Genomic DNA, 24,623 nt, shown 5'->3' on the forward strand with positions numbered 1-24,623 from the left:
AATTGGTAACCAACCTGCCCATTTGGATGGAACCTAAGACTGCACATTAGAGCTTGAGCTTGATTGGCCGCCCGTGGATGCTACTCCAGTATCGCCAGATCAGCTGCACTTACACAAGGAACCAACCGAATGACTGCTTGGGACTAACAGGCATCCTCAGTGTATAAGTGCTGGTGATCTTCTATTTTTAGGCGACAATGGTGCCTGCCACGTCAGAATGCAGACCAATGTGGGGAAGGGGGAGGAATTGATGATGCATTATACTGGCTCCCACGTAGACCGTATATACCACTGCATCTACGCCAGAACATGCGGGAGTGTATGGATTGGGGGAAAGGCATGGCAGAGAGGTTTGCTTTTGTGGTTAGCAGACTGCCTATGAATCAGCCGTAAGGAAAGCATGCGCGTGGAAGAATGGAAGCGTTAGGGAAACGGTTTCTTGTCCGTATCTGGTTCTAGCGTTTGCTATGAACGAATAGTTTGAGTGCGATATATTTAGAATAGAATATAGAAGCAAGTGAGAGATATACAACTACAAAGTACGAGTAAAAGGACGGGCCTGGGATTGAACCCATGACCTTCTGCTTATGAAGCAGAAGCGGTAGCCATCAGACCACCAACCCCGTCTTTAAGACTGCACATTAGAGTGGTTCAAAAAATCGTTTTTGCTCCCCACCACTCATTCGATTCAAGATCAAATTCTGAGCGTCCTTCCAAAATTTGAGCTCATTCGGATAAAAATTGAGACTACACAAGCCCTTTAAGGTGGAGATGAATCGAAGCCATACTTCAAATTTTCAACAGCACGAATCTGGAGAACCAAACATCCGTTTAAGCTGAAAACTTAATCGATTAGTCACTAGCTGGTGGTGAACAAACGACTAGTTTTTCAGCTCAAACGTGCTCTTGAAAATTTGAACTTTGGCTTCGATTCATCTTCACCTTAAAGTTTATATAATATATATATATATATATATATATATATATATATATATATATATATATATATATATATATATATATACATGAATATGAATAAAATCTTTTGGAAGATCTCAATGCAATTACCGTTTCGACTCATATTCCGAACACTTAAGGCCATCAGTGACTTCAAATGCATCTGATAGGCATAAATTATCTGATATTTGAGCAACATTTAATTTATTTGCAAAGTCTAACTGTTAGCTGTTGGGTGTACTGTTAAAAATGTTTAATTAAACTTGTTTAGTATTGTTTTAAAGTTAAAGTTCCAAACGATTTGATTCAAATACCGAGCACTGCGTTCATTCTGTCTAATATTTCGAACACCTTGATTCAAATTCCGAACAGCACGAATAAATCATATCCAACTGCATGATTTCGCAAATATATTTATCTGAGCTTGTTCTACTGACCTCGAACTAGATAATCATCACTACGATTCAAATATAAAATAGATTAGAAGATGTTAAAACTGAATTACAATTGGCTACCATTTTCAGGTTATTAGATGACATATTTCAGCGAAACATTTCAACCACATCGTCATACAAAAACAGGGTATTCGGAATACGAGTCTGTTCGGAATATGAGACGACTTCTTAAAAAATAGGAAAGGAAGTAGGTAGCAGCGTCCAAAACAAATCTTTATTCCATCCTTTTATTGTGCATATTATAGCTATCCTTTTCATAATAAGTTCACCCTTCTTTCCGAAATAGGCAGTTCTTCAGATAATTGCAGTGTAGCTGTGTTAATCTCACCAAAATTAGAGGACAAACCTAAACTAAACTTAGTATGTGAAAGTTGATTTATGCCCCTTTTTTATCTTTTTATTTAAAAAAAATCATTTTTAAGCCAAACTTGATTAATACTCATAAGGCATCGTACAATTTTCTCTCCACCTTCTAATTATAATTAGTCTCAAAATGTTAAGGATTAGGGGTAGTGACCCATTCGGGGTAATGGCATTCGGGGTAGTGGCATTCGTGGTAGTGTCATAGAGTCCTACTGCGCATATTCCATGCACATATGAAATCCAAGTACGGGTTAAGAAATTCAGGGTGTTCATTCAAAATCAGAATTCCAACATGGTCCAATTCGGACGTTGTTCTAATTCGGATCATCGAGCATATCTCAATACTGGCGCTACTTTAAAAATCGTGTGTTTCGTTTTTATTCAAACCACCTGGCTCGGATCTAACACAATAAATTGAACACATTTTATTCTGTTTGATTTTTATATTCGTTTGATGTCTTTAAGTGCTCTATTGTACTGTCGGTTAGAACTATTTCCAAACTTTTGTAAGCTAGATTTGTGCATTCGAGGTTTGGCTTCGATGCATCTTCACCTTAAACACCTTGAACCTGTCTAAGTATGTGATTTACATAGTTTTTTGTAGAGGAACCGACTGTATCTTTTGATAGTGGAATTAAGGGCTACGTAGTTTTGGATTGACTTAAACAACAAAATAATTTCCCTGATGAAGACACAATCCTCATGTCAAAACTTTGGGTTAACATAAAATTCGTTTTACATAGTAATTTTCATATGATCCATACATTGTCTTTGGGTCAGTTTTAAATCACTACCGAAAATGCTAAAAAAATAATATAACCCTGTTTAAGCATAAGGATTGTGCGATAGGATTCTCAAACCATTTCGTAATTTAAACCATCCTAATTGATACATCTACAGAATATTTTTTTCTGTTTAGTCAAAAATATGTGACATATTTTCTTTCTTTCTTTCTTCCACTCCAGCTTAAAAGCACCACCAAAAGAAGGCATGACCAAAAGTAACCCTTCCAAACGGCATCGTGAACGCCTCAACGCCGAGTTAGATCTGCTAGCATCACTGCTTCCGTTCGAGCAAAATATTTTAAGTAAACTAGATCGACTGAGTATTTTACGGCTGTCCGTTAGTTATTTAAGAACCAAAAGCTATTTCCAAGGTAAGTCAAAGTGTTGAGCAATGCATATTTTTCGAGTAGAAACCACTAACAGAGGTCGGCCTAGGTTTACACAACTAAATTTGGAAACACTTGCCGATATGCATGAATACGATGAAAGTAAAATAATAGTATACGCCACAAGATTTCATAAGACTTACCAAGTTCGATAATTAGAATGAGTGCTGTAAAAATAGTATCGCTGCACCGAGTAGCGTACAATTTTTTTTTGCAATTTCTCATCGTAATAGGCTATTTTTCATCACGCCAATCTGTCATGAAACGGCCTACTTTCCTGCACTGAAGTATGCAGTACGGGAATAGTCATTACGTAACTGCTTGGAATAGCGTAACACATAACACATTTTTTCAGAAATTGTAAAATAATGGTGAATGCATTCCGAAATAATTTCTGATATCGGCAAGCCTCGTAGGATAAATTTACGACTCGTGCTGTAAAAATCATCATTCTGCAACATGTTCCGTAAACTACTATTTTGCAGTTTCTCATCGTAAAAGGCTGTTTTTCATCAGCTAGTATATCATGAGACGGTATTTTTTCCTTTATTGAATTATGCTGTTTTTTTTTATTTGCGTAATGAATCATAATCCAACAATTTTCAGAAATTGCAAAATTAAGGTGAAATCCCTTCGAAAAGCTATTTCCAAGGTAAGTCAAAGTGTTGAGCAATGCATATTTTTCGAGTAGAAACCACTAACAGAGGTCGGCCTAGGTTTACACAACTAAATTTGGAAACACTTGCCGATATGCATGAATACGATGAAAGTAAAATAATAGTATACGCCACAAGATTTCATAAGACTTACCAAGTTCGATAATTAGAATGAGTGCTGTAAAAATAGTATCGCTGCACCGAGTAGCGTACAATTTTTTTTTGCAATTTCTCATCGTAATAGGCTATTTTTCATCACGCCAATCTGTCATGAAACGGCCTACTTTCCTGCACTGAAGTATGCAGTACGGGAATAGTCATTACGTAACTGCTTGGAATAGCGTAACACATAACACATTTTTTCAGAAATTGTAAAATAATGGTGAATGCATTCCGAAATAATTTCTGATATCGGCAAGCCTCGTAGGATAAATTTACGACTCGTGCTGTAAAAATCATCATTCTGCAACATGTTCCGTAAACTACTATTTTGCAGTTTCTCATCGTAAAAGGCTGTTTTTCATCAGCTAGTATATCATGAGACGGTATTTTTTCCTTTATTGAATTATGCTGTTTTTTTTTATTTGCGTAATGAATCATAATCCAACAATTTTCAGAAATTGCAAAATTAAGGTGAAATCCCTTCGATATGTTCCCTGATAATCTCTATTGACCATTTAAAAAATTGCAAAATATGTTGAACACAATTCGTTTCAGAACAGTAAACATCCAATACTCATCGTTATTATCCAAATTGGCAAGGCTATTTTTATAAATGTATTACTTGTATTGTAAAAATCATCGTTCTGGAACATGTTGCGTAATAGTGGTTTTTGCAATTTCTCATCGTAATAGGCTGTTTTTCATCACGTCAATCTGTCATGAAACGGCCTACTTTCCTGTACTGAACTATGCAGTGCGGGAATATTCATTACGCAACTGAAACCAGTGCTGTAATGATTCATTATGCAACGCTTTCTCATTACGCAACTGTTTTGAGTTGCAAAATGAATCATAACACAACAATTTTTCAGAAATTGTAAAATAATGGTGAATGCATTCCGATATAATTTCTAATACTTACCCTCAAGTGGTCTTCTACGAAATTGCAAAAAAAAAAATGTTGTACGTAACTCGTTACATAACTAGATTTTTACAGCACTTGTCGTAATTATCCTCTTGTCGTAATGTACGACTCTTGCTGTAAAATTCACCATTCTGCAACTTGTTCCGTAAACTACTATTACGCACTAGTCGTACATCTATCCAACGAGGCATGCCGAGTTGAATAATTACGACGAATATTGTAAAAATCTAATTCGACAACAAGTTGCGTACAATATTTTTTGCAATTTCGTAGAAGACCACTTGAGGGTACCAGAAACCATATCGGAATGCATTCACCATTATTTTACAATTTCTGAAAAATGTTGTGTTATGGTTTATTACGCAACTCAAAACAGTTGCGTAATGAGAAATGTGTACCGTAAAATGGGGTGTTAAGGACTCTTGGGGTTTTAAGGGATTGAACTTCTCAGTCAAGTTTGACAAATCACAGAAACGTGGAAAATCGATATATAAATCATCTGAAATACTCAATTTGTTCGGAGGATTGTGAGCTGCATTATGTAATAGGAGCTATCTAATAATATGAAGTATTGTGGTGGCTAGATATTGAAAACTTTTCAAAACATTTTTGTTCGAATTTTATGGGCTAAATACATTCATCTACAAAACCACGAAATACATTTGAGAAAAATTCGCGAGTAACGTAGAAGAAAAGTTAATTTAATTGAGATCATAGTGCAGACAAAAATTTCTTAAAATTATATCTGGGTTTCGATTTTGAGAAACTTTTATGAAAAAAGTCTCGTTTTGAAAATAAGTGGGGTGTTAAGGGATTATCTATTCTAACTTTTCTAAGTTACTAGTTGTTTTATGCCGTTATGTATTTCAATATAACTTTGGGTTGGGTGAAGTTAACCTGCATGGAAAGTTAAGGGATCTATTTCGTAAGTCACTGAATATCACCAGAAAAGACTTATCTCAAAACTTGGTAAAATTGTTATGAAAATGTAGATTAAAACTGAATTGGGGATTCGACTGTGATAGTTATGTTCTTGGTTATGGCTTTCACTCTATTATGCTCAAAAACGGATTTTAAGTGCTCATTTCCGAAACGTCGGATGAAAACTTAAAATCCGTTTTGAGCATAATAGACTGAAGGCCATAACCTAAAAGATAAAAACTAATTAATCTTAATATGGGGTTTTCATGATAGTATTTTCAAAAGTTGTTCCATTGCATTGGTGAAAAGTTTGAAAATAGGAATGGTTATCTTATATGAGATAGTTTTGGAGCTATTGATTTTTTTTTTAAACTACCTACGTCCTAGATAAACAATAATAATATAAGGTTATTCCGATCTCTTTTTGGAAAACTTTTACTCATGGTCATGTGTTGAGTGTTGTCGAGCATTGAGTACATTGTAGTATAGTGTGTGCGATTTCCGCTTTATATTGGAAACTTTTCGTTAAGTTTTTTTTTTCGGTTATGCCTTTGGGTGTTACATGCAAATCCGTTATTTGTGGTGGTGCTTTATTGAAAAGGCAAATTGGACACTTACTCTATTCAAACTGAAAGCTTGTTGAAATTATCCTTCTTTTGACAAGTCATGACAAGGTTGTTCTGCACTATTCTAGGATACGAATACTGCATATAAGTATACAAATCCTTTCAAGACAATTGTGCGATGCACTTATAGCTTGGTTGAAAAAAAAAATCAATATGTGTGAGAGATTTAGTAGGTAAATTAAAACGGTTAACGTTTGCAGGAGTTCCAATTTGAATTATATTGAAGTAATATCATCTTTAGATTGAACACATCATCGATATTGACCAAAATATTTTTTTTTTGCTGTTGGCAAAATATAGTTTTACTTACAAAGCTCAAATTCCTTAACACCCCATTTTGCATTTTCGTCAAAAATCACCCATTTTTATGATTATCTCAGAAATCTGCCATAGGATCCTTCATTGTAATTGGCTTTTGATATACACGTCGGGAGAATGGTAGGACTGTATTTTGTTCAATTATTGACATACTAGAAGTTGCTCAAAATTTAGGTAGAATTTTTTTTTCATCCCTTAACACCCCATTTTACGGTAATGAATCAATACAGCACTGGTTTCAGTTGCGTAATGACTATTCCTAGACTACAGGAAAGTAGGCCGTTTCATGACATATTGGCATGATGAAAAACAGCCTTTTACAATTAGAAATTGCAAAAACTACTATTACTAATCATATATCTTTCTTTCTTTTTCAGTCGTTATGCATAAATCTAAGGAAGAAAATGGCATAGGTAATTCAGTACATCCTCATGATTCGTATCGAACGAGAGAGATTGGAAGCTTCGAAACTGGTCCGCTGGATGGAGAGATGTTTCTACAGGTAATTATTGTCTATATAGTAATAATAATTCAACAAAAAAAATGCTCAAATAAAATACATTTTGCATAATTAATCAAAACTTATGTAACATCTACTGGTTTTCAGCATTTTTCATTGACTATTTTGAAAACATCAGTTTGTCAAAATTCAGCAAACTCCCACTGAGTTAAAAAAATATATGTGTGCAAACTTCAATATGTTTGCTGAATATGTTTGTCTTTTTTTATTATTATTGTGCAACATAATAAAATCTCTATATCATATTCAGTTATGAAAACATACAATATTAAGGTGAAGATGATGATCATTAAATTATTTTCAGAACAATACTACTTTTTGCAGAATAACATAGCAGTTTTGATTACTTTGATCTATTCTTTACACAAAGAGCTCCATTGCACAATGGTCGGGCTCTATACAAAGAAACTATCAAAACCACCAAACTTTGTTTTGAAATTTTTCTATTTTTAAAGAATAGTTGGTTATTCTTATCGTTGACAAAAGTTGCACTGCAATAAAAATTTCTTTAAATTTTTGTCATCAAATTGGCTTGAACATGAGCATGAGCATGAGCATTGATGATCGTATAATTCGTAGTTGCTACTCCGTGAGTGATAAGAATCATCGAAATAGTTCAGGAAACCAACAGATGTAGCTTGGTAGTAGCATACCATCTTCAATGTACATTTTCGAGGACTCTGAAATTAGTAACGTCAATAACGGCGCCGGCCACGTCCTTACGGTCATCGGGAAAGGGAAGGAATGTTAGTGTGACATCCATTGTTACTAAAGACCGAGTATACCTCTGGATCTTCATGGTTGCCACGGGAAGGAGTTTTGTTAGTGGGAGGGCTTCAAAGCTACATGATCAGGATTCACCTTGGTAAGTGATGCGATTCATGTAGCCGTTTAAAAAGTAATCTATCAATGCGTCGACATCGGTTTGAATCTCGAAATTTAAAAAAACATGAATAACCACTTATGCACATGACATATGTGGAACTCAGATGTCACAGCAAGTTGAAAAGTTGTACCCACTTTCAGCTGCTGGCAAGTGGTATATCTAGTATAGAAGACATCAAAATGTCATTGCCAATGGTAAACAAAAACCATATGATTCGAGCAATAGCCCAGTTGCTGCAAAGATTGCAGACATTATGATCGGGGAACACTGAAAAACAATGTCTCAAAATAAAACACATTTATTTTTTTTTTATAAAATGTAAACGTGGTATAACTCCTTTGACATTTCGATGTGCTTATACCAGCATGCAAATATAAAAGTGGGTATCACTTCTTGAGCTTGAGTTCCACTTATGTTATGTGACTTATGTCAACACTTAAAGTGACGAACCATTCATAGTTTGTTCAACAAATTCATAAAAAATACATGTTATGATGCAAATGTGTTATTACAAGCATGAAACGAGCTCACCAATTGGTAATCCATCCTCGACTGAACAGTTACAATTGCGGCGTCAACACTTATAAGCAGGAATATAAAATAACTCCGATGGCGCGCGAATGAAGAGCTAACTGAAAAAAAACTCCGAGCGCGCGAAAATTAATTGGACTGCTTGGACCTTCGCAAAGCACTAAGCAAGCGAACAAAGCCAGCGAAAAAACACTCCGAGCGCGCGAAAAACTAATCGGACAGCTTGATCCTTCGCAAAGCACTAAGCAAGCAAACGAAGCCAGAGAAAAAACACTCCGAGCGCGCGAAAATTAATTGGACTGCTTGGGCCTTCGCAAAGCACTCATTTTTATGTCATCAATTTGACTTGAGTAAAAACAATTGAAAAACATGAGAACCCTCCCCCTGGTATGGAAATATAGTTTTCTCTTATAATGATCATGCAATTCGGTGTCGGGCACACACACCTAGTTGGTCTCAGTCTAGGTACTTCATAGGGGTCACACGCAAATCATGTCACTTTCCAAGGGGTGGTGAAGGTCAGACAAAGCGTGACAAGCGTTAAAAAATAATAGAATCTCTGAAATCGGCATATCTCCTATGGAGACGCCAAATTGTCGTGCGCTTCGAAAACCGGACACTCGCATTTTTAACGGTACTTTTGGACTAAACTCGGATTTTTTTTCGATTGGGATCCGTGTTCTACGTGCTGCATTCAAAAAAGATGGCGAAATAATATTGTTTGGTGAGTTAAGGCCACTTGGTTTGGAAAAACAAATATATTGAAGTCAGAATTAAAGAGCAGTGCTGTTAAATGTCAAAATTTTGAAAAAAATAAAATGCTTATAGCACCCTCGCATGCGAAATATCGCATCAGCAAATATTGACAATCGATAGTGATTCGGAAAAGGTCACCGGAAAAAACATTTTCCGATGACTTTTTCCACTAGGAGCGATGATATTAGCAATATTCAAATGTCAAAGTCACGTGAAATTCATGACATTTAACAGCTCTGTTAAAAAGTACTTTGGCGTACATAGTGAAAGCTTTGGCACCAGAATGGACTGATTTAGAATTTTTATAAATTATTTTGGCGCCAATAGTTGAACTTCTGGCACCAGAATGGACTGACTTCAAATTTTCATAAATTATTTTGGCGCTAATAGTGGAATTTATGTGCAGTGAGGTGATCTAAACCGTTACAGTTCAGATTTTTTACAGGTGAGTTGATTTCATCTGCTTATAAGAGAAAAAAAAACTTTTTGAATATACTTAACCTAACTTAACCTAAACATATAACTCATTAATCGTGGCAGTAGAAGATTGTAACGATTTTTGCCTGAAATTATTAATTATTTTATTTGTCATTTGTTCCAATGTTTCAACATTGGATATTCTATGTAACTCATTGGTACTATACCAGGGAGGAAGCTTCAAAATCATTTGCAAAATTTTATTTTGAATTCTTTACACAGCTTCCTTCCTGGTATTACAACAGCTAGTCCATATTAGTACAGCATACAACATGGCTGGCCTGAAAATTTGTTTGAATATCAAAAGCTTGTTCTTAAGACAAAGTTTTGATCTTCTATTAATAAGTGGATAGAGACATTTTACATATTTGTTACATTTCTCTTGAATGCCCTCAATGTGATTTTTGAAAGTTGAATTCTTATCTAGCATGAGCCCTAGATACTTAACTTCATCTGACCAATTTATTGGAACCCCTCTCATCGTGACAACATGTCTACTTGAAGGTTTCAAATAAAGAGCTTTTGGTTTATGTAGGAATATTGTTAGTTGAGATTTGGAAGCATTAGGAGAAATCTTCCATTTTTGCAAGTATGAAGAAAAAATATCCAAACTTTTTTGCAATCGACTACAGATGACACGCAGGCTTTGTCCTTTGGCGGAGAGGCTTGTGTCATCCGCAAACAAGGATTTTTGATATCCCTGAGGTAACTCAGGAAAGTCAGATGTGAAAATATTGTATAATATTGGTCCCAAAATGCTGCCTTGAGGAACACCAGCTCTTACAGGAAGTCTTTCAGATCTGGAGTTCTGATAATTAACCTGAAGTGTACGATTTGACAGATAACTTTGAATTATTCTAACAATGTATGTTGGAAAATTAAAGTTTTTTAATTTTACGATCAAACCTTTATGCCAAACACTGTCGAATGCTTTTTCTATGTCTAGAAGAGCAAGACCAGTAGAATAGCCTTCAGATTTGTTGGAACGGATCAAATTTGTTACACGTAAAAGTTGATGAGTGGTCGAATGTCCATGGCGGAATCCGAACTGTTCATTGGCAAAAATTGAATTTTCGTTGATGTGGGCCAGAATGATGGCCTCAGGTTCAAAATAACCTTTTCAAAAAGTTTACTGATGGAAGAAAGCAAACTGTTTGGACGATAGCTAGAAGCTTCTGCAGGATTTTTGTCTGGTTTTAAAATTGGAACAACCTTATCATTTTTCCATTTGTCAGGAAAATATGCTAATTGAAAACATTTGTTGAATATATCAACTAAAAATGATAAGCTACTTTCTGGAAGTTTCTTGATGAGGATGTAGAAAGTTCCATCATCGCCAGGAGCTTTCATATTTTTGATTTTTTTAATAATAGTTCTCACTTCTTCCAAATCAGTCTCCCAGGCATTTTCGAAAACGTTCTCTTGATTGAGAATATTTTCGAAGTCCTGGGTAACTTGATTTTCTATTGGACTAGTAAGTCCTAAATTAAAATTGTGCGCACTTTCAAACATAGCATAGCAAGTTTTTAAGCTTTTAGCATAGCATAGCATAGCATAGCATAAACGACTGTACAAATCGTGGGTGGCTGTGCAATTCTCAACTCTTTTCGTTTTGAGAAATCTAATAAGTAGTGTCGCAAAAAGCATAGCAAGTTTTTAAGCTTTTACGCAATTAGTTAGTAATAATTTGTTTTCCTCTTTCAATGCCGGTATTGGCTTCTGAGGTTTTTTTCAAGATTTTAGATAATTTCCAAAAGGGCTTAGAGCCAGGGTCCAATTGAGAAATTTTATTTTCAAAATTTTTGTTTCTTAAATCTGCAAAACGTTTCTTGATTTCTTTCTGCAAATCCTGCCATATAATTTTCATAGCAGGATTACGAGTGCGTTGAAATTGCCTTCTCCTCACGTTTTTAAGACGGATCAAAAGTTTAAGATCATCGTCTATAATCACGGTTTCAAATTTTACTTCACATTTTGGAATTGCAATGCTCCTGGCTTCAACAATGGAATTTGTTAAAGTTTCAAGAGCATTGTCAATATCAAGTTTAGTTTCCAAAGAAATGTTAACATCAAGATTAGAGTCAACATACGTTTCATATGTATTCCAGTCGGCTCGTAAATAATTGAAAGTGGAGCTGATAGGATTGAGAATCGCTTCATGGGATATTTGAAATGTAACAGGGACATGCTCAGAATCAAAATCAGCATGAGTAATCAGTTGGCTACAAAGATGACTAGAGTCGGGTAAGACCAAATCAATCGTAGAAGGATTTCTAGAAGAGGAAAAACATGTAGGGCTATCAGGGTATTGAATTGAGAAATATCCTTAAGAGCAATCGTCAAACAAAATTCTGCCGTTGGAATTACTTTGAGAATTATTCCATGACCAATCTGCCCATAACTGCAAATCAGTCACATTCGACATTTCTAACAAAATGGAGTTAATACCATGGAGAGTTATCAAATGATAAACACTTTCGATCAGCTAACTGAAATCTGTGGGATTGTTCTAGAAAATTCGAAAAAAATACCAAGTTGTTTTGTCACATTGGTATTTATAACCGCATAACAGTCACATTGAGATTATAAATGAGCCTCGTAGTGTGATAGCTATGGAATTTCTATCAGAATTATTTTCTGACAATTCACCTAGTATGCGATATGAGTTGTACAAAATATCAACCTCAAATAAGCATTTTTGAGTTCCTGATAATTTTTATAAATTTTAGTTTCCTCCCATACTGCCATAAAATGCACACTTAGTATTCCATTTACTCAATGCCTACTTTTGTCGAATGTTACAAATATGCAGTTAAGGGCAGCGATGTTTGGCATTAAAGTCACCAATGACAAAAATTTTTGACTTATTGCGAGTCAATTTTCGCAAGTCAGTTTGGAGCAAATTAACTTGCTATCCAGAGCATTGAAAAGGCAAATAGGCAGCTATGAAAGTATATTTACCAAGCTGTGTTTCAACAGAAACACCTAAAGTTTCTAAAACTTTAGTTTCAAATGACGAAAACAGTTGTATTTTATACGTCTATGAATGATGATTGCAACTCCCCCACATGCCTATCAAGTCGATCGTTACGATAAACAAAAAAGTTAGTTTGGATGCAGGTTTTAAATAGGTTTCGGTAATAACTGCTATATGCACGTTATTAGCTGTAAGAAAATTAAACAGCTCGTATGAGCTAGCGTTTCGTTCTACTTCGTCGTTAGCGCTATTATTCGTCGTATCAAACCTAAAATGTTCCACTACGGCGGATATTCCAACTTACCTGCAACATAGATTCATTTTCAAGTGTATTTTTGTGACAGCTGTCGCGGTATGTACACTTGTACACCAAAAATGCAATAAAACTACTGTATTTCGATAAATAACTTCAGCTCAATTATCCACTTTGCACTTTTTCACCGAAATCGCATGGACGAACACGATTTGAGAGAAATGCCTAACGATCGACACCGTCACCACTTTATGATACAAGTTTCTTCCCGCCCCCTGTGTGACTTACTTCGCCGGGCACTTATTTTCACTACGGAAAACCTTCGTATTTCTTCACTGAAGGATTTCATTCCAATCATACGCCGTTAAAGTTCTATAATTCACGAAATTGTATGAAATTTCCTCAACGGTTTTCTTGTTTTCACTGCACTGTGAGGAAATGCCATAATTGTACGGGCAAAAGGAATTGTGTTCATATGTTTGGGCTGAATAACGAACAATGAATTTTGAAGGAAGTTAGTATATTCCATCATGCTGAAGGAATGGAGGGAAATGCCCGTAGATCTATATACTCTAGTAAAACATTCTATTATAGCGTTGATATGTTGTGTTTTGACCACTCAATATATCACAGTGAGCCTTAGTTGTGAGACGAATCTGAGAACTTATTGCGACAGAAATGAAAACGATACGACGGATTGAGAATATGGCAAGACGCATTTTCTTTGCATTCTTTCCAAAAAGAGATAAAGATTTATCGAATCGTCCCATAATGAAATCATCTTTTTATTTTTTCTCGGAAAGGTATCGGAGTGATAAGCAAATTGTGGAAGTTTTATCGAGATTCGAACATGTTTCAATCTTTTGGAATTTTTTGAATATTTGTATGGAAAACGAGTGTGGAAACTTACCAGTCCATTTTCTCAATGCCTACTTTTTACAGATGGGACTGTCTTGCGATTCACGGCAGTGTAGTCAGGAAAGCCACGTGAGTTTCGCGAAATTCTAGTCTTCTACTATTACCATTCCCAGCACTGACCTGCGCCTATTTTCTTTTTGATGTGGGGTAATAATTCACACAAAGTGTTTGTAGATTCCCCTTAATTTCGGCGACTTAGAACAACGAACATTCTTCGTAACTGATGGATGCAAAGTTTGTTCAGAGAAGCAAACAAAACGCAAATTCCATTCGAGAACTTCGTATATGTTTACAAATGTATCGCGAATCAAAATAAATTCAATGAAAATAAAGAAGCGATTTATTTATGTGCATCATGTAACGATATATTAATTTGAAAAATGGGCTGTTCGGTTTTCAGGGGGTAACCGAGGGGGATAGAGTAGAAAGAATATGAAGTCGAAACCACCACTGGCCGGTTGGCCACAGATTGCCCCAGCGCCCCAGAGTTAGTCAGTGACAGCGCAAAATAAACCTAAATGACTGTTCAAACCACAGCATCTGCGCCGCGCCGTGGAGGAGGAAGTGAGAGTGAGGCTGGTATAAAATTTGTTAACATGAAATCTTAACTTCTCGCCATACACGAAAACGAGTTTCGAATGCTTCTGTTACTGCGGATGTAGAGCTCAGAATGTGGTTACGCGTCTCATCCATTAAAAAAACATTAAATCTTGTGTGATCTTATGATACGACGACTGGATGTGGCGATAGGTATTTAAGTTTCGATTTCTCTAGTGACCCTATGGCGAAAAAGTGGGAGAATCGTGACGGGAATCCAAAAAAAAATCGCGATAGATGTTAGGTCTATAATTTTAGCGGCGATGGGATATGAAAATTAAACTCTGCTTTCGAAAATTAACGTATGTCTGCGTGTCTGAGGTCTGTAAACATTTTTTTATAATTTTATTTAAATTTTGAACATATTTATAAGAATAGCCAAATTTTGAATGAAAAAAAGAATATATATAAATCAAAGTTCCCTTCCACAAACATAAATACATGCTGTTTGTGGAAGCTAAGTAGCAATAGCAATATTGTTATTATTTATGAAAGATACATTAGGTATCAGTTTTATAGCATTAGTGTCAGGAAAGCCGAGTGGTTAGAGCCCGCGGCTACAAAGCAAAGCCATGCTGAAGGTATCTGGGTTCGATTCCAGGTCGGTCCAGGGTCTTTTTGTAATGTAAATTTCCTTGACTTCCCTGGGCATAGAATATCATCGTACCTGCCACACGATATACGAATGCGAAAATGGCAAATTTGGCAAAGAAAGCTCTCAGTTAATAACTGTGGAAGTGCTCATAAGAACACTTAGCTGAGAAGCAGGCTCTGTCCCAGTGAGGACGTTAATGCCAAGAATAAGAATAAGAAGAAGAAGAAGTCAGGAAAAAAATGAAAAAAAATGAACATAAATAAAAAAAAATATTAGCTGTGTACATGTAGCTACCATAAAGCAGAAATCAAAAAAAAAAACTATCATTTAATTTATTTGAACTTACCCGTATGTAAGAAATCTAATCAGGAATGCTATTGGGAATAGAGTATACTTCAATAATTAGTCAGATAGAAACTCACCTGGATGGTTTATACAAATCAGTGCTGTAAACATTCGACACTTTGCGCGACGTTCGTTTCGTTGCCATGGTCAGCAGACATAGGAGTTTTGCATATAATTCAGACATCGGATCACAAACAACATGAATAGTTTGATCTTGCCTGTTATGTCGAATGTGACACACACATGCAGTGAAAGCAGAACAGAAACAAACAAACCCGTAACGTTTCCTAGCGAAGCTATCGTGGTCAGGGGTATTCGATTGACATTTTTCATTTCGACATTTTCGATCCCTAGAAATATTGAACTTTAAATTAATTTAATTGATTCAATTGTAAAATTAATTGACTCATTACGCGTGGTAAAGATGGACAAATTATGGGTGAAATTATGAAAAAAAAAATCCACGTGCTCAGCTGGGATTTGAACCCAGGACTCTTGTATGCTAGACGAGCACTTTACCAAGTAATTAATTTGATAACCATGCGGATTAGATAACCGAACAGCTCAATATAAGCGTCAATTTGATTCAATTGTCTTTTTTAATTTCAGGCTCTAAACGGTTTCATAATAATCCTGACCTGCGAAGGAGAGGTGTTTTTTGCAACTCATACTATCGAAAGTTATTTAGGTTTTCATCAGGTAAGTAGTATACCATAAATAGTCAGTGTTAAGTCAGACTGAACTAGGTTATTCGCTATTTTAATGAAAAGCGAAGAATCCCATCATCTCGATGTTATTTAGTTTGAGATGTATCCTCAAATAGAAAAATTCATAAATCAAAGCAAATACCTGACATGATTAATTTTAACAACTACCGTAAAGCAAAACATTACATATACTTGGCAATTGGATTAAATGGATAAATTGAAGTGAAATTTTCGAAAAAGTTACACGTCTTCTCGGTGAGAATCGAACTCACGACTCCCTGTCCGTTAGATAGGGCACGTTACCCCTACACCACGAGAGGACCCATGGACGCAGAAGTTAAACTGAATTCGATTTGAACTCTTCCGAAAGAGTTGTGCTCGTTGTATTTATCCACCTCGTCGAACCTCATTGTATAAATGTACAACTCTTGCTGAAAAAAAAACCTCATTTTGCAACTTGTTGCATTGGGGGACCTTCTGCATATTCTACAAATACCAAGCTGATAATTAGATTAGGTATTGTAATACCTAAATAATACATGATGAATTTCCATATAAAAGTGAAATTTTTCAATAATAGTTCAATACCTCCAGCAGTCCTCAATAGCTATCGAATACCAAAATGAAGTATTTTTAATTGTTTCAAACATTTTTTTCCAATACCATTATAATACCAAAATTTGGTATGCATAAGTTTTTTGCGTGTTATTTTTTCCTCCTCGGGAAGGGAAGTAAAGCCGATGGTTCCGAGATAAACTATCCAATGGCTAAAAATCTCGTTAATAAAGATAGAAAAAAATGTTGCGTAAATAACTAATACTGAACAACTGATACATCATCTTAGTTTTGTGGGCGTCCCAAAAGTTGCGGTAGTGTCATTGTCATTTATTTAAAGTGCATTTATTGAATCAACCACAAAAGCGGCACTGATGTGATTACATGAAATAGTAGGAAACATATTTGGAACAGTGTCTCGTATTTCTCGTGTATACCTAGATGAGCCAGTGTGCCAAAATTTGGACTTTCTTCACTGCCCATAAAAGCATAACTGTCTCATATGGAAAAAGTTGGCACTGAGAAAATAGCGCTCATAGTTTGAAGTTTATCTTCCCACACAAATGTTAATAATTTCCTAGTATTGTTTTGCATGTCATATTCATTTAGCACCACCGCACAGATTGCTCGTTGTGCTTGTATTGATTGTAATATATGAAATATATAAAGTACTCCGGTGTAAGTTGGACCTTAAAAAACCATAGTTCAAACAAATTGTTAAAAAGATTATTGCGGAACACGTTTTTGTCTCTAGCACCAAAATAACGCTATTTACTTAAATAAGGGTTGCTGAATCCATTGCCGTTTAAAAAAAAGATCATAGTACGCCTAGTTTTTGAGATATTCGCTGCTGAAAATGTGAAAGTTGACTATTTCAGTCAACTTGCATGCAAGTTTGTCAGCTTGTATGGCAATTGGCTAAATTTGCCACAGTATTCATACTTCATGTGTATAACAATACTTATCCACAAAGTTCATAATACAGTCGCCCCACAGTTATGGATCAAGTAAGGGCCATTTTTCAGAACAAAATATGATTAAAAATAAAGGCGACGCTGTACAACACAAAATTACCTCCCTGGCCCTGCAGAATATAGTTGTTTTTAGGAACCAACCTCAAAATTCCCGGTGTGTCGAAAAAGTGTCGATTTCGATAGAAATTTCAAACGACGTCCACCCCACAGATGTGGATAGTGGGAGAGGAGGATCCCTATTATGGATCAAATCGACTCATATTATGGATCAAAACACTATAACAGCAATTTACCTGCGAGGTAAACGAATGGTGTGTTAGTAAAAGCATACGCTTTGGCGTTTGTTCCGGAATCGGCTTATCTTACTTATTTGAGAATACGGTTCACATTTTGTTTCCTATGGACGGAAATTTGCTGAAATTACCGTTTTAATCCAACTCTGATCCATATATGTGTGCTATCCATAATTGTGGGGTGACCGTACTTTGAGCATGAGCATGATTAACCGCCTGCAGTTGCTACTCCTTTATTGCAAGAACAGCTGTACTTACACAGGGAACCAACAGATGCTACTCAGGATCAGTAGCATCTTCAATGTGTAAGTACTCTCATTATTATTACAAACAATACCGGCGCCAGCTGTGTCCGAATGCAGGTCAATTTAGGAATGGGAGGAAAATGTTGACGTGTTACTTGTGTGACGACGGGGTCCCTCGTTACGACTACACCGATGGATGCGATGCATCAACCGACATCAAATGGAGATATGACATTAAATTAGAATGAGAAGAGAGAAAACGTCATTAGGCAAAAGTGAAAGTCATTTTCGATACGCATAATAGTCTACGGATTACGAATTTATTTAAAACCTCAAATTCCCTATCTAAAATTAATCCTAAAGTGTAGTACGGATAATTTGATATTCTACTTAGCCTAATCTAGTACGGTTGGTTATAATTAACTAACTAATTGAACTATACATTGTAAGTAGTATAACTCAACCATTAAATCTTAAATCTATAGATGAATTGTTTTGCCAGGTTGGACTTAGCGTGGGATCATTTGCAGACTCATTTACGCTCTTTATATTTAGTCGGTTCACTAAAAATGTGAGTATCTGCACAATTATATTGTAAAATGATTATTTAAATAAATCCCTTTATAGCTTGAAGCTTACCATCAACAAATTTCGAGTTTGCTCTCAGGACTTAGTGCAACCTAACCCCAACAAACTTCAAGATTTTTATCTTTGGGGAAGCGTCAATATGAACGATCTGGCAAACACCACGGCACATAATTGCCAATCCTGTGAACGGCCGGATACAGCGGAAGACGAAATGGTCCAGTGTCACCTTTGCCAGTTGTGGGAGCATTTCGGCTGTGCGGGTGTCGACGAGCGAGTTAAAGCATCCAGTATTCAATTCGCCTGTAAAAATTGTAGCGATAAGCAGAAAGCATCGACGTCGGCGGCCAACAAGAAGCACCTTAAGTCGATGACCAGTTCCGTCAAAGGATCGAAAGCCGGATCCAGGAGAAGCAAACAACTTCCGAACATTCCCGGAAGTGCGACTTCAAGCAGTCGGGCGCTCCTTGAAGAGCAACTGAAGATGATCGATGAAGAACGACGTCTTGAAGAACAGGAGCTGGAAGAGCAGACGGAGCTTAAACGGCGCGAAATGGAAGAATCGGAACGACAACTACAGGAGAAGAAAAAGATCGCAGAGGAAGAAAAACGGCTTCGCGAACAACAGCTGAAGGAAGAATCCGCCATGAAGGCATTACAGCAAAAGATCAGACGCGAATCTCTAGAAAAACGGAACGAAATCATTCGGCAGCTCGCTCAAACTAGTAGCAGGGGAGGGTCGATTCCAGACTCAAATGAGAAGGTCCAGGGATGGTTGGCTGAACAGGAGAAAGTGAGTGTAATACCATCAAGAAGTGTTCCTTGCAAATCAATCATTCCGGAGCAAGAACAACAGCCAGACTGTTCATCTGCGGTATCAGAAGTAGCATCAGCGTTGCAAAATTTATTAAACGTTCCTAAATATCCCATCAGCTGTCGTCCATCTCTTCCCGTACAACCAGATAACATGACTCCGCCACTAAATCAACTTTCGTCAGTTCAAGGGCTTCATGGACCAACTCAATGGTCAGGCGGTCTTTCCCAGCAGCAAATTGCAGCACGACAAGTCTTGGGAAAAGAACTGCCCCTTTTTAATGGGAATCCCGAAGACTGGCCCATATTCATTAGCTGCTACGAACAGTCAACAGCCACCTGCGGCTATTCAGAGGCGGAAAATCTCATCCGTCTTCAGCGGTGCCTAAAGGGACACGCTTTAGAATCAGTCAAGAGCCGGTTACTCCTACCATCGAGCGTGCAGCACGTCATCCAGACTCTGCGTACGTTGTACGGAAGGCCAGAACTTCTAATTCGGTCTCTGATGAATAAAATTCATCATGTTCCAGCACCAAGACACGACAGGCTGGAGACGCTGATGCAGTTTGGACTCTCGGTTCAGAACCTCGTGGACCATTTGAAAGCAGCAAACCAGCAAAATCACCTCTCGAACCCAGTACTCATGCAAGAGCTAGTGGAAAAGCTTCCGGGTACGATGCGACTCGACTGGGCCGTTTTCAAGAATAAACATCAACCTGCTACATTGGAAACCTTTGGTGAGTTTATGTCAGAACTCGTAACAGCAGCGAGTGAAGTAACTTTCGACCTACCTGCGTTTGAAAACACCCCACGAGTGGAAAAGCGAAAGCCGAGAGACACGGGTATTCTCCACACCCATTTGTCTGAGACTGAATCTTCACGACAATGCACAGTATTTCGATAGGCCGAAATCGTGAACTTAATTCAGTAGCACTCTTAAACGTGATTTTTCTGGAATGGTGTCTTCGGACGAAAATTTTCTAAAAATATGGCGCATATATTGGCGGTAACTGTTAGTTCGCAACTTTGCCGTAGGCGGCGATGTAAAATTAAAATTTCTGAAATGACGATCTTTAAATATGGTGTCTTCGGCAAAATTGTAGATAATTTAAATACAAACAACTTTGCCGAAGACACCTAGTCAGTATCTAGTCGCATTTCCATAATATGGAGGTATTTTATGAACGACCCCCTAAAACAGTTTTTCTTGAATATTTTGAAAATGTGAGGTTTTCGGTAGTAACTTTGTTCTACAAAATTGTGTAAACAGTCAAAACGAATCATTTTCTCGAAGACACTAAGGTTCTAAAATGTAAGGGAAAGGAATTATAGTAATTTAAATGCAAATATCAGTCACTTTTCGGGGTCGTTTATTTTTTCGGGTGGCAAGTGGTGGCAGATGAAACCCATTGGGATTGAAAATATATCATAAGTAGTTTTCAATGTCGATAGTGTCATGATTATCCACGAGTATCCCTTCCAGTTAACGGGATTTGTATCAGAGTCTATTTAGGCAAGTTTTGACAGCGCGTTGGATAAATATGCTTGCTCTGACTATCTTTATGAGAGTCATACACTTGTTTTCACTCTCCCCTTCTCCCTACCATTCGCTGTTTTGATTTTTATGCGTCTGCACTCTAAACTAAACAGACACATTCAATGCGTGACATTTTAACAGCGACGAAAAATTCCTTTGTCTATTTACACATCTTGCTTAAAATGTGAACTACTCTTTTAGTCAAAAACTGATAAGTGATTAATAATTTTTCGGCCGCTATGTGAAAACCCTTGCTTAATATTTGTCTCAATTTAGTTTAGAGTGTGTTTATGTTTTATGTATGCTGTCAAATGTGCGCTTATTTTCATAGCCAGCGGTTGTTTTCAAGTGCTGTTTCAATTGGTAAAAATGGTTGACGAAGAAGATAAGTTAAAAATAGTTTTAACAAACCAAGCAACAAAAAATCCAAACATGCAAAGGAGCTGTTGCGTACCTTAGCTGGAATCTATACAATACTTCAGAGAAGAGCGAGAGTGAGCCTTCGGTTGATTTTAATACCTTTATACAAAAAGTATTATATTCTGCAATAAAATAGAATACGACTATTTTTAAGCCAATGCGTTAGATAAAAAATATCCTCAATACATCGGTATTAAATCTTGATTCTTATCTTAAAAACCCTTATTACCAAAAATAATAAATAAGAAACTTAAAAAAGGGATATACACAAGGAACGTAATAAAAACATACATACCTTCTCCTGCGCGTGATCAAAACTTGCCTAAATAGACTCTGAAAACAAACCCGTTAACTGGAAGGGATACTCGTGGATAATCATGACACTATCGACATTGAACACTACTTATAATATATTTTCAATCCTAATGGGTTTTATCTGCCACCACTTGCCACCCGAAAAAATAAACGACCCCGAAAAGTGACTGATATTTGCATTTAAATTACTATAATTCCTTTCCCTTACATTTTAGAACCTTAGTGTCTTCGAGAAAATGATTCGTTTTGACTGTTTACACAATTTTGTAGAACAAAGTTACTACCGAAAACCTCACATTTTCAAAATATTCAAGAAAAACTGTTTTATAGGGGGTCATTCATAAAATACCTCCATATTTTGGAAATGCGACTAGATACAGACTAGGTGTCTTCGGCAAAGTTGTTTGTATTTAAATTATCTACAACTTTGCCGAAGACACCATATTTAAAGATCGTCATTTCAGAAATTTTAATTTTACAGCGCCGCCTACGGCAAAGTTGCGAACTAACAGTTACCGCCAATATATGCGCCATATTTTTAGAAAATTTTCGTCCGAAGACACCATTCCAGAAAAATCACGTTTAAGAGTGCTACTGAATTAAGTTCACGATTTCGGCCTATCGAAATACTGTGCGATGGGTGTCGGCAAAAGCACCATACACTTCTCCATTCTTCCTCTCCTACACTCCATGATATACACATATCTGCGAGTCATGTGTCCGCCGGTGAGTACAATTGGCCACTTTTCCGCGTCGTACCGGTAGTATTGTATGGAAATGAACGGTCACAAATCACATTTGCCTTCATCGATGAGGGTTCCTCGTATACCTTGTTGGAGGAGTCCGTCGCCAAGCAGCTCGACGTTAGTGGCCCGACGGATCCACTGACCTTGCAATGGACCGGTAATGTAACGCGTGTGGAGTCAAAATCTCAGCTGGTGAATCTTAAGATTTTTGGTAAAAATGGTTCCTGTCTTCATGATCTGGATCATGTACATACAGTTCGTCATCTGGTTCTCCCATCCCAAACACTAAAATATAAAGATCTGGCGTACCGTTTTCCACACTTGCGTGGCCTCCCTTTGGAAGATTATGAGCTCGTTCAACCACAATTGTTGATTGGCTTGGACAACCTTCGACTGTGTGTTCCGTTGAAGCTTCGCGAAGGTGGACCGAAGGACCCTATCGGTGCGAAGTGTCGTTTGGGCTGGAGTATCTACGGCTGCATTCCGGGGCAACCAAAGGCCTCTTCCATCATTAACTTTCATGGTGCCGCTGCTGATCCAGACCACGAGATGAACGAACAGCTCCGTGATTACTTTACATTGGAGAATGCAGGTGTTTCAGCCTGCTATGTTGGTGAGGTACAAGAATCCGCGGATGAAATACGTGCGAAGCGACTGCTAAAGGAGACAACTCGGCGCACGTTATCCGGAACCAGTTTCGAGACTGGACTGCTGTGGAACACCGATAGTCCTAACCAGTGTTGTGAAAAACTCAATTTCTCACAACTCACGCTTGATATTTTTCATGCGTGAGTTGTCAATCATGCAACTCAGCAGTCAAAAAATCATGGATGAGTTGACACACTTTTTTGACTCATTCTCTCGTATTTCCACAGTTTACTCACACACGACAATAATTTCTTGTTAGTCTGGTAAAATTATAGTAATCCTTTCTAACGTAAACAACAACATTCGGATTTCACGAGTTTTTGCCGGGTTTTGCGACTGAATCATTTTTTACGGTATGAGTTGATTGAGTTGATTTTGCTTAAAAATCTCAAGCGTGAGATTTGCGAAGCGGATCTCTAATGAGTTTGCTCTCACGGGAGAGCGTATTGATTGAGATTTTGAGTGTGAGTCTATCAACACTGGTCCTAACTTCCCCGACAGCTTTCCGATGGCCATCCGCCGCATGTTAGCCCTAGAACGGAGATTTGAACGGGAACCAGAGCTTGGAGAAAAAGTGCGCTCTCAGATTGCGAGCTACGAACAAAAAGGATACGCCCATAAAGCCAAGCTAGAGGAATTGACCTCGGTAGATTCAAACCGTGTGTGGTACCTTCCTTTGGGTATCGTGACCAACCCTAAAAAAACTGGGAAGGTCAGATTAATTTGGGATGCAGCGGCCAAAGTGGGCGGAGTATCCTTTAATTCGAAACTCCTTAAGGGTCCCGATCTCCTCACCCCACTTCCTCAAGTCTTGTGTCATTTCCGCCAATTTCCGGTGGCTGTGTGCGGCGACATAATGGAAATGTTCCACCAAATCAAAATCCGCTTTCCCGATTGACAGTCCCAGCGCTTCGTTTACCGAAATAAGCCGACTGATCATCCCCAGATATACGTGATGGATGTTGCCACATTTGAGTCGAAAAGCTCACCTGCATCGGCCCAATATGTAAAGAATCTCAACGCTAAAGAGTTTGAAGAGGAATTTCCACGCGCAGCGCTAGCCATAGAAAACAGCCACTACGTGGACGACTACTTAGACAGTTTTCAGTCAATAAATGAAGCAATAGAAGTGGTCAATGAAGTCAAATTAGTGCATTCCAGAGGAGGCTTCACACTGCGGCATTTTCTGTCCAACGAAGCGGACGAAGGAGTTGGAGAATTTGAAGAAGAAATGGCAAAGCATCTGGCACTAGAACGAGGTGACAAATCAGAATCGGTGTTGGGAATGAAATGGCTTCCGAAGGAGGATGTGTTCGTGTATTCATTCGCCATAAGGGACGATCTTGCGAGGATTTTAGAGGAACAACATATCCCAT

At 37.3% G+C, this 24,623-nt stretch overlaps 1 protein-coding gene across 3 annotated transcripts in view; it reads left to right on the forward strand.

Moving 5' to 3' along the window:
* Nucleotides 1-24,623, forward strand: part of LOC5575425 (aryl hydrocarbon receptor) — a 117,654-nt gene that overhangs the window by 55,440 nt on the left and 37,591 nt on the right. For all 3 annotated transcript variants that reach the window (XM_021854311.1, XM_021854312.1, XM_021854313.1), the window contains exons 2-4: nt 2,741-2,931; nt 6,932-7,056; nt 16,019-16,108. In XM_021854311.1, the coding sequence (XP_021710003.1) occupies nt 2,741-2,931; nt 6,932-7,056; nt 16,019-16,108 (406 nt within the window). The remainder of the gene's footprint in view (nt 1-2,740; nt 2,932-6,931; nt 7,057-16,018; nt 16,109-24,623) is intronic.

Source organism: Aedes aegypti, chromosome 3 (assembly GCF_002204515.2).
Source record: "Aedes aegypti strain LVP_AGWG chromosome 3, AaegL5.0 Primary Assembly, whole genome shotgun sequence".
Taxonomy (NCBI): Eukaryota; Metazoa; Arthropoda; class Insecta; order Diptera; family Culicidae; genus Aedes; species Aedes aegypti.